Here is a 12,099-nt window from a genome sequence, read left to right on the forward strand (position 1 = left end):
AAACATGCTACAGACAATTCGTCATTGAGATCCCATTAAGTATGTTAAAGACAGACAGGGTCCAAGTGTTATTAGTTGACTTTGTAAAGAAAAAAACTGTCCCTGTTGCACATAGTCGTGCAATGAAGACTTACTTTTTCATTTAAAGGCACGATCTTTCAAGTGTAGTGTTTGTAAGTCTAAGTCATATTATACTTTTGGTAAAATTGGTTTTTTTGGTTCCTCTTTATGTTAATTAATTAGTAATAGAATTAAAGTAGGAAATAGAATTAAATAGAATTAAAGTAGGAAATAGAGTGGTATAGAGTTGTAGTGTGGTATAGATAGAGTGGTCCACACAATATAATAATAAAACCCTCAACTGGTCTGAATTCCACCAAACAAGTATCTTGACTGCGTAGTGTGGTGGCCCCGGTACACAATTTGGTACCGAGGCCACAATATAATTAAAAAACCCTCCACGTGTCGGAATTCCACCAAACAAGTATCTGGACTGCATAGTGGGGTGGCCCCGGTACCCAATTTGATACCGGGGCCACAATACCTCCTCAAAACATGCTCCAGACAATTCGTCATTGACAGACCCCAGACAGACAGGGTCGTAGTGTTATTGTTTGACTTTGTAAACCCAAAAAAATGTCCCTGTTGCACTTGCACATAGTCGTGCAATCAAGACTGACTTTTTCATTTAAAGGCACGATCTTTCAAGTGTCAGAAAGAGAGAGAAGACACAGGAGAGGAGAGTTGTAGCTGGGGACCTGGGGTGGAAGCTCCCAGGCTCCCCCAGCATTGCCTGGAAGTCTGAGCGTGGTGACTGAGCCAGGGCAAGGAATGTGTGCCCTGGATGAGGGGGAGAACTCCATGCCACTATAGTGAACCCAAGAGAGAGGGGGACACTGCACATGGAAGAGGCCCTGGAGTGAGGGCTGCTACAAGAGGCATGGTAGCTGTAGTGTCAGATCCTGAGGCTGAGAGTACACAGAGTGACGTGTCAGAGCACAGGAGACATTATCCCCGCAGAGGAGGGATGAGCTGCAGTTGAGAGGTCTGCTGTTGAAATAGGACATGCACACTTTAACAAACCAATCATTTCAGCGACAGGGCCTACCAAACAACTTTGACTGAAATGATTGGTTTGTTTGGGCCCCCACACCAAAAAAGCTATTCATCTCTCCCTGTACAGACTAAACAGGCTCTACTGAGGCAAGATGTCGTCCTCATCCTCAACCTCTGATTCCTCTCCCCCTACAGTGTGTACTTCCTCCTCATCACACATTATCAATTCGTCCCCGCTGGACTCCACAACCACAGGTCCCTCTGTAGTATCTGGAGGGCAGTGCTGTACTTCATTGAGGAATTGATTATTCATTTTTATAAACATCATTTTTTCAACGTTGTGAGGAAGCAACCTCCTTCGCCGCTCACTGACCAGGTTCCCCGCTGCACTAAAAACTCTTTCCGAGTACACACTGGAGGGGGGACAACTCAGGTAAAATAGAGCCAGTTTGTACAGGGGCTTCCAAACTGCCTTTTTTTCCTGCCAGTAACAATATGGACTGTCTGACATGTCTACTTGGATGGTGTCAGCAAAGTAATCATCCACAATTTTTTCTATTGTGACAGCATCCAATGCAGCGAGAGTAGACATGTCTGCAATGGTTGGCAGGTCCTTCAGATGTTATCAGCATCCCCGCCAGTGCCTCTTTTGGGAAAACTGAGCTTTTTCCTCGCAGCCATAGATGTGGAAGAAAATGAGGGTGGAGCTGTTGGCATGTCACGGTCCTCTTCAGAGGACAATCTCCTGACCAGCAGGTCTTTGCACCGCTGTAGATTTGTGTCCGCCGGAAACAGAGACACAACATACGCTTTAAACCGAGGATCGAGCACGGTGGCCAGAATGTATTCCTCTGACTTTAAAAGAGTGACCACCCTCGGATCCTGGCAAAGCGTACGAAGGGCTACATCCACAAGAGCTACATGCTTGCTGTAATCGCAATGGCTTACCAGCTCCTCCCTCACTTTCTCCAGCTGCTTCTGCAACAGCCTGATCAGGGGAATGACCTGACTCAAGCTGGCAGTGTCGGAACTGACTTCTCGTGTGGCAAGTTCAAATGGCTGCAGAACCTTGCACAACACGGAAATCAGTCTCCACTGCGCTTGACTCAGGCGCATCCCCACTCCTTTGCCTATGTCGTAGGTGGCTGTGTAGGCCTGAATGGCCTTTTGCTGCTCCTCCATCCTCTGCAGCATATAGAGGGTGGAGTTCCAGCGCGTCACAACCTCTTGTTTGAGGTGATGGCAGGGCAGGTTCAAGCTTTTCTGATGTGCCTCTAGTCTGCGGTAGGCACTGGCTGAATGCCGAAAGTGTCCAGCAATTTTGCGGGCCACCGCAAGCATCTCCTGCACACCCCTGTCACTCTTGAGGTAATGCTGCACCACCAAATTAATGGTGTGGGCAAAACATGGGACGTGCTGGAAATTGCCCATATTTAATGCCCGCACAATGTTACTGGCATTGTCTGACACCACAAATCCCCATGAGAGTCTAAGTGGGGTAAGCCACTGGGAGATAATTTCCCTCATTTTCTCTAATATGTTGGCAGCGTTGTGCCTCTTATTAAAGCCTGTAATGCACAATGTTGCCTGCCTTTGCATGAGCAGCCATTTTGTAGATGCTGCTACTGATGCAGCTGTTGCTGTTGCTGCGGAAGGGGATGCATCTACCCAGTGGGCTGTCACAGTCATATAGTCCTTCGTTTGCCCAGAACCACTTGTCCACATGTCCGTGGTTAAGTGGACAGTGGGTACAACCGCATTTTTAAGAGCACTGAGGACACTTGATCGTACTTCTCTGTACATTTTTGGTATCGCCTGCCTAGTGAAGTGGAATCTCGAGGGGATTTGGTACCGGGGACACAATACCTCCATCAACCCTCTAAATCCCACTCCACTGATGGCGGACACCGGGCGCACGTCTAACACCAACATTGCAGTTACAGCCGCAGTTATACGCTTTGCAATAGGGTGACTACTATCGTATTTGGTGGTCATGGCAAACGACTGTTGGACGGTCAATTGTTTGGTGAAAGACTTAGCGGTCTTACGACTTCCCCTCTGGGAAGATGACCGACTAACAGCAGCAACAGCAGCAGTGGCAGTAGTAGGCGTACCGCTGCAGGATTCCTCGGATGAATCCCGTATTGAGGAGGACTCAGTCTGGCTGGTGACTTGGGCTGCAGGACTGAATCTGATGGAGATTGTGGAGGAAGTTGACGAGGAGGGTGTTGCTGGTGTGTATCCAACTGGACCACGGGATTTAGGTGTCCCTGTACCGATGAGGGTCCTAGCCCCAGTTCCTGAACTAACCACTGAACTATGAAGGTTATTCAGGTGACGTATAAGGGAGGATGTTCCTAGGTGGGCAAGATCCTTACCCCTGCTTATTTGAGCTTTACATAAGCTACATATTGCCATACATTGGTTGTCTGGATTTGGATAAAAATAACTCCAGACCGAAGAGGTGCATTTTTTGGTCTTCTGACCAGGCATGACGATGGGCTTTTTCATCCCATGGACATCAGCTGTTTCCCCCCCTGGTGCCTCATTTACAATAACCACATCACCATCCTCATCATCAAGTTCCTCCACAGCGCCAGCTACATCATCAATAGCCTCCTCCCGAGCCACCTCTTCCCGTACAGTGATGGGAAGGTCAGGCTTGACAACCACCAACACGCTTGGACTCGCCTTGGGGATTTGTGATAATTTCTCTTTAGAAGGCAGAGTTGTTTGCTGTTTTGTTGCTGACAGCATAACTCTCTTCAATTTTTTGTAGGGGGGCGGAGGAGGAGGAGGGCTAAGATCCGTGGGTGAAGCTGAACCACTAGTCATGAACACGGGCCAGGGCCTAAGCCGTTCCTTGCCACTCCGTGTCGTAAATGGCATATTGGCAACTTTACGTTTCTCCTCAGATGATTTTAAGTTTCTCTTTTTGCTACTTTTTCTTAACTTGGGCTTTTTGGATTTTACATGCCCGGTACTACGAGATTGGGCATCGGGCTTGGAAGACGACGTTGATGGCATTTCATCGTCTATGTCATGACTAGTGGCAGCAGCTTCAGCATTAGGAGGAAGTGGGTCTTGATCTTTCCCTACTTTATCCTCCAAATTTTTGGTCTCCATTATATGTAGCACAAGATACTGCAGAATGTGTGAACTTGGTAATATTGCAGTACCAATGGACTTATAATGCTGGATTGGTTTTGCAAATTTGGTTATAATTATTATATATTTTTTTTTTTTTTAATTTTTTATTTTTTTTTACTTTTTTTTTATTTTTTACAAACTTGGGAATAATGGGGAAATAACTATGCCCTTAGAAGCACAGAGCACAGGACACAGCACCACTGGACTGAACAGGACACGGCACAGGACCCAGCAGCACTACGGAACTCAGCAGGACAGAGCACAGGACACAGCACCACTGGACTGATACTGCAGAATGTGTAAACTTTGTAATATTGCAGTACCACTGGACTTTTACTGCTGAATGTGTGAACTTGGTAATATTGCAGTACCAATGGACTTATAATGCTGGATTGGTTTTGCAAATTTGGTTATAATTATTATATATTTTTTTTTTTTTTTTAATTTTTTTTTTTTTTTTACTTTTTTTTTATTTTTTACAAACTTGGGAATAATGGGGAAATAACTATGCCCTTAGAAGCACAGAGCACAGGACACAGCACCACTGGACTGAACAGGACACAGCACAGGACCCAGCAGCACCACTGACCTCAGAAGGACAGAGCACAGCACACAGCACCACTGGACTGATACTGCAGAACACAGCACAGCACAGCACAGCACTAAACAGCACAGCACTAAACAGCACAGCACTAAACAGCACAGAACTAAACAGCACAGAACTAAACAGCACAGAACTAAACAGCACAGAGGACCACCTAACACACCCTCCCTCTACCCTGATCAATGCCCGAGTGAAGATGGCGGCGACTAGCGGGGAATTTATAGGATCCGAGTATCGCGAGATCCGACAACGGGATTATGAGTCAGAGCCTCAGTTTCACTTTTGAATTTGGCGCCAATACCCGGATCTGTCTCGGATCCGACTCGGATCCGCAACGTTCGGGTGGGCTCGGATTTCAGAAATCCGAGCGCGCTCATCCCTAGTTTAAAGTGGTAAAAAGACGGCTGTGATTGGGGCAACGTGAAGACGAGAGACTTGAAGGATTGTCTAGCAAAGGGAGAAAGCTGAACTGTAGGATGAGAAAATAAACATGAAATAAAGGCAGTCTGCCAAGGAAAGCGATTCCCTCCAGTGGCATTCGGTAGTACGCGTGCATTTCTGAAGGTACCAGGTAAATTTTGAGTGCTGAGGTTTGGGGTTTAGAGTGGCAAAGGTGGACAGAAGAGGTAGTAGGCCAATTGGCTGCTATTAAATTGACCTTAGCCTCTCTCGCTCTCTGTATGTGTATGTTAGGGAATTTAAGACTGTAAGCTCCAATGAGACAGGGACTGATGTAAGAGTTCTCTTTACATACACATAATACATATATACACACATACATACATACATACATACATACATACATACATACATACATACATAAATATACATGTAAACACGTTGGAATGCCTCTGATGCATATATGATCGTTTCAGGCCAATATGACCAATGGTTAACTCCGTACCAACTGCTGACTTTTGAAGTAATCAGCAATTATTTGGATTTGTGTAATCATCAAATAGTGTTTGCATTACATATGTTTTAAACTGTTCTTGTATGTGGGGATATATAATGACTGATAAACACATATGTACGCATCCGGTGAGCTTGTGAATCAGCTACAAATTAATGGAAATCACTGATACATTTATATAGTGATAACAAAGATATTTGATCCATTTTAGTTTGGTTTATCTTCATTATTGCTTTTAAAGGAGTTAGATGTTATATTTTAAACAGCTGTATAATTGATGATATGGTTGTGTTGGTGAGCTGGAGCTCAAAAAGTACTTAAAAGTCCAACCCAAATATACCACTTGAGAAATTTCAAAAGACTTCAAAGAAATTAGTTATGGTAAACGATTCTATTTATGAGAGTTTGACCACAGTTTACATGGATATTACTCCCACATTGGATCCCGCAGAATGCAAACCTTCACGGCGTGCATTGTCTGTGTGCACACAAGACCGTAAACAAGTTTAGCATTAAAAGAGAATGCAGCACAAATTGTATGTTGATACATTCCAATTTCTTTATCCAATGAAACTAAGGGATATTAATGTTCCTAACAAAGTGGAACGGTTACTGGCTTGGAGGCTAAAACTAACGTTTAATGTTTTTAATGGAGATCATCAAAATGAAATAAGATTGTAAAACATATTCCAGTGTTAAGCAAACATATACCTGCATGGGTTCTTCTCTGCACAAGTGGTATTAGTTTTAGCAAGTATCAATTTAGAACTTGGTCAAATACCTTCCTAACTCATTTGCTATTGTTTGTAAGGTGAATTTAGACTTAAGATCATTCTTTGGTGTTAAAAACATCACAATATTTAATGTAACATTAATTACATTAAGCTTAATTATTTGAGAGCTTATCCTACAGAATGATGTTATTAAACTATATTTCCATAAATAGAGGTAAGGTGTGAGATGTCAGTTTCAACATTATTTTCATAGACCATTTATGTTAAAATAAGCTTACCATAGATTATAAAATGTCATATCAGCAAACACAGATATACAGAGACTTTAGCAGCCAACGGGGGTAGATGTTGGGTAGACTCCCAGAAGAAGCCTAACTTAAAGTGAAACACATAGGGGGACAACATTCATTCATTCATTATTTTCATCTGCAGAGTTCTTCACTCTGGACAGAGGGCAAAATCAGGACTAAGCAAGGAATCAAGTGTTCATCAAAGCCGCTACCAGCATGGTAAAGACAGCTGGCACAATACAACAAGGTGCCCCACAGGAGGTGAAGCGAGTCACCATCCAGGACAATGTAACACAAGAATTATCACGTGCACATGGAGAAGAGACTTGTTTTAACTTTAAATTATGATACTGGATAATATAGGGGGACTAGTGTCGCACACCATCTAAAAGGAATTTAGTCTGAACCATTAAGGGAACCAGGAACTTTTTCACACAAAAGGGTAAATTTATTAAGCTGCGGGTTTGAAAAAGTGGAGGAGATGTTGCCTATAGCAACCAATGAGATTCTAGCTGTCATTTTGTAGAATGTACTAAATAAATGATAACTAGAATCTGGTTGGTTGCTATAGGCAACATCTCCACTTTTTCAAACATGTAGCTTGATAAATTTACAGCAAAGTCTTTTTTAACCTTATACTACAAGGCATATTAATGTCTTGATCTCTAAAGCAATACAGGCAATCACTTGCCAAAGTTTGTAATCTATTGTCTGTTTTACTATTTGATACAATTGTTGAAACATTCTTTGCTACATTTATTTGTTGTCTATGTATGAATGTTGTCGCTTTAAAATATTTTTTTCTTATTATGCTATTATGTCTTTATAGCCTTAATAAATTTTACATAAAACAGATCTATAATTACTGTTTACATAAGTATTTACAACAACATTTAACACCAGTGAATGATAACTGTAGGATATATATAAACACACATTGGTAGTGGGGATCAACATCTACCCCCCGTTGGCTGCTAAATCGAGTACTGAGGCAATCAATTTAAGAGACAGCACTGGTAGTTCTCTTAAATTTTCTAATACAGATATACAGTAAACTATCATCAGAAGTATTTTTATTTTATAAGTTCTCAAACTTACTTTGGTGCAGAAAAAGTAAAAATCCCCAAATTCGCTCTGCCTTCTTCATCTGTTTTTGATTGTTGAGCATGATGAGTTATCTGCAAGATTGAAAAGAAGGCAGATACTGATTACTAAGCGAAAAACACTGAACTCCATTGTTATGAGAAAAAAAAAAAAGATTTAAGCACTTGTTGCTTCCTTTGTAGTATAATAGATTAGATTTTTTTTTAAAACCTACAATTGAGGAAGAAAAGAGGAAAAATAAATCCTACTTAGGTTTTACACAATACACTACTACAGAAATCACTTTCATTTGGTACCAAAGCAGAATAGAGAGCCAAAGAACAGAAAAATCTTCACATAATAAGCCGTGAACAAGCAGACCAGCGAAACGCTAGTCGGTTTCGCTGGTTACATCTCACCAATTTTTGAATCCTAAATGTAGTCCTAATATCATTTGTTCAGAAGCAGACAGATATCCTCACAATCTGTATTTCAAGACATGCCGTTTTAGAGTGAGATCGTATAAGCGCTATACAATACAGCATAAACTAAGGCTATTCATAAGGGGTTAAAACGCCCATATACTGCTTTAGATTTAGATCGTATAAGAGCTATATAACAGAGCATAATCTAAGGTCATCAATAAGGGGCAGAAATACCTACAAGGGTTTATCAATTTAACAGGAACCGTGGAATTAGGATAATAGTTCTATGGAATATGTGTAACTCAGAGTTTAACACGCTGAATAATAAAAAATTTCAATATGCATTCTGAATATAATCTATTTTCTAAGGGACAAGTAAACACACTATGATACAATTCATGTTTAGAACTCAATAATTTATAAACAACATCTTTGTTATTTCTGCGCTCATAAAGAACGGAATTGTTCCTGGACCTGGATACGAGTAGGCGCTGCAATTAATTCATATATAAAATCAATATTGAATATATTTGAGCACTCAAGGCATATGTGTATTTATCATCTGGTGAGTGGATTCACATAAGAAGATAATTTTGAGTGTAAATTGATTACGGATTGAATATGTTTTAAGAAGAGTAATATTCATCACTTCACAGACAGCTTGTCATTGTAATATTATACTATGTTGTATTCTTATATCTTTTTATGACACATCATCATCGTATACAAAATGGAGAAAAAGATCAGAACACTGTGACACATGGATCTACTCTTCATTTTAAATGAAGTATTTTGAATATTTTACTTTATTATATTCACTTGTTACAAGGTGGGATTTGTGAATTTGCACTTTGGTCTACCCTTGTGATTACCATCAACACTGTTTAATAAACCTAGGTGGGATTTGTAATTTTGTATTTTGGTTTACCTATGTTATCACAATCAGTAGCGCTGAATATCCCCTATACATATATTTTTTTCTCTTAATCCTCTGTAGGAAGTTTCCACGTTAGTATGAAGGGGATTCTCTAAGCAGAGTGGCTGACAGACTTGTTCTCCACAGATTGGTGGATTTTTACACAATGGTAGGGACGGACAATGACTTCAACATGTGGAAGGGGCATAAGCAGTCAGAAATTTATTGGGAAGGTAATGGTTAAAGGCCCTGTTATTCAGTGACTTCCTGTTAACCTCTATTCCCACTCACTACATCATGATATTGCTTCTCATGAAATTGTCCCCACTTTCTAGAAGACCAGTAGGGAGGTCACTGGCTCAAAGAAGATCTACACTAATCTCCAGGAATATTTTGCTAGCACTGAAATCATCTGATTGGATACAGGTTATTCTATCTCTGCCCACTTCAAAAATGTGTACAAAAGGACAAGTAGGATATCTAGACAACAGACAGATGTTATGATCCTTGTGAAACACTTATAAAAGCTAAAACTTTAAAATATGGATACAAACGAATTACAGTAAGAACTTGCACTCACGAACAGCAGTGTCAACATAAAATAATTTGCTTGCATGACATTTTCAGTAAGTACAAAGGTAATTCTTCACTGCTCATGTGCAAAACAGCCACATGTTCACACCACCAAACACGATGACCCACATTTGCAGTATATTATATGGTTTAGAGATGATTGGAAAGATTCCATCATAGATGAATAAAAAACAGATTTCAAGATGAATTTTTTTTTTTTATAAAAATGCAGCTTATTTCAGGTAAAAGTTGATTTAAGTACATAGTGTAACACTGAGAAACGGGAAAGTCACAACATGTGGCCAATGAAATAGATCTGTAGACGACACTGCCAATATATTGGGTGCAAGGAGCCAGCAGGCAGTGATGATACATTTGACGGTATTTCTGCAGTGCGATGCATAAATTATATTGACTAAAAGGCTAGGGGTGAGGATACCACCCTTAGCTGGGATGTCAGTTACCCTCTGTGGGATTCAACTCACTCGGGTAGATCAGAATATATCCAAAATAAGACTTTATTATGACAGCACAACACCACAAGACGTTCACAAGTTACAGGGTAAATGGTAGCATGTATCCTCCAGCAGCCTCTTGCAGTCAGCACTCCAAAGTAATAATCTCAGTCTCTTTCAGAGTCTTATCCTCCCGGAATATTACCACTACCGATTAGCAAAACAGTTACTTGCTCACACAGACCCTGTCCTGGTAGGGTTTCCTCCAGCGGCACCACGATGCCTGGCCCAGAGTTCTTTTCGCTGATGTCTTGTACACCAGGATACTCCAAGCTAGAATATCTCCCTTGGCATTCTGCTCTCCCTATATTCTTCGCTGCATACACCGGAAGTAGGGTCAAATGTCTCAAACCTCTCCCTTACAGCAGGGGGTCTCTCAATGGACACTTTAGCTGCTAGACATACTGTCCCTGTTACCTTGATTATACAATGGAATGGCTTGACTCAATTAGCTATTTTGGCTGGATACACTAAAAATGGGGTTACAATATTACATCAGGGAATGACACTGCACGCTTACATGAAACAGGACTTTTGACACATTGTATCAGCAGTGTTACACCATCTGAGTCTGTGATACATTTCGATACAATTCGATACAATAACATTTATACTGATACATATTAATACATTTCCCAATGCTATTTCAGCCAGTATATTACTGTGGAGGCACATTGCATATTATCTAGAAGTTCTAACCTAATTACCTCTCAGATTACCTGTTGACCTAGCTAATTAACATGGGCTGCCAGCTAGTTAACTCAGACATTGTTCTGATTACAAACCAAATCTAAGCTGCACCTCATAACAATGGACATTTGAGACAAATGGTAATTACCTTAGCGAACACAAGCAAAATGACTTCTGCTGTCCTGTTATTTTCACACAGTATGGTAATATTCTTTATATTTCTACTACATACAATATTGCAGATAAGAGCAAGGGCAAAATGTACCTAATAACATGAAATAATAATACACATAATACACCAATACTCTGGAGTATATACTTAGACTGGGCCAAGGATTAAAAAGTACATTAAACCGTGAGAAACGGGTGATGAACACAAAGTTCTCAGTCCAGTAGCACCCCGTTTCCTCACACTAGGTATGCTGATTGACTGATCTTCAAGATAAAGGCAATGATACTTGAATCTACAATGAGAGACAAAGTAGAAGTCTCCAGAAGGAAGGTAAACCAAAATAAATTACTCATTCATTTGGAGGTGACAATAACTCTTAAAAACAGATTAGCTTCAGTCAAGTGCAGAAAGGCTGACAATCTTTCTGATGTAGAAAACCCAAACAGAAGCAAAACCTCATGGGACTAAATCCAGGTTACCGCCCTATTGAGGACTTTTAAGGGTGGAAACAAGATTAATCCATAGAAAGTAACCTATCGAAAGTAAAAAAATAAGAAAAAACTAGGAAACGTAAATCAGCTTCTATGTTTCAATTCAGCCTAAGTGTGTATGGTGTGATGCAGGGGAACATAATATGTATAGTATATGAGGATCTGCTATTTCTTAGCATTTAAGATATCTACAACTAGTTTTCATTTAACAAATGCATTCCTCTCCCTCAAAATAATAGAAACATGAAGTCCCATTTCTAGGACTACTACAGTGACTGGATACCCTCCTTCCCTATCCACAAATGGGAGAAGGAGAACTCAGGAGCTTCTTTGACTTAGAATGAAGATGCTGTACTTCTTGTGAATAATATATATATATGTATAATAAAGAGGTTTAAAAAAATTACTCAGCTTGGTTGTCTAGAGAATGTTGCTTGAGCTGCCTTCCAGGCCACTGAGAGGAAAGCCCTGGGAAACCCACAGTAGC

The 12,099-nt window shown here is 40.6% G+C and overlaps 1 protein-coding gene across 2 annotated transcripts in view; it reads right to left on the reverse strand.

The window, feature by feature from the left end:
* SMCHD1 (structural maintenance of chromosomes flexible hinge domain containing 1) overlaps positions 1 to 12,099 on the reverse strand; it is a 185,915-nt gene that overhangs the window by 55,416 nt on the left and 118,400 nt on the right. For both annotated transcript variants that reach the window (XM_075213372.1, XM_075213373.1), the window contains one exon: positions 7,846 to 7,925. In XM_075213372.1, the coding sequence (XP_075069473.1) occupies positions 7,846 to 7,925 (80 nt within the window). The remainder of the gene's footprint in view (positions 1 to 7,845; positions 7,926 to 12,099) is intronic.

This window comes from Mixophyes fleayi, chromosome 5, assembly GCF_038048845.1.
Source record: "Mixophyes fleayi isolate aMixFle1 chromosome 5, aMixFle1.hap1, whole genome shotgun sequence".
Taxonomy (NCBI): Eukaryota; Metazoa; Chordata; class Amphibia; order Anura; family Limnodynastidae; genus Mixophyes; species Mixophyes fleayi.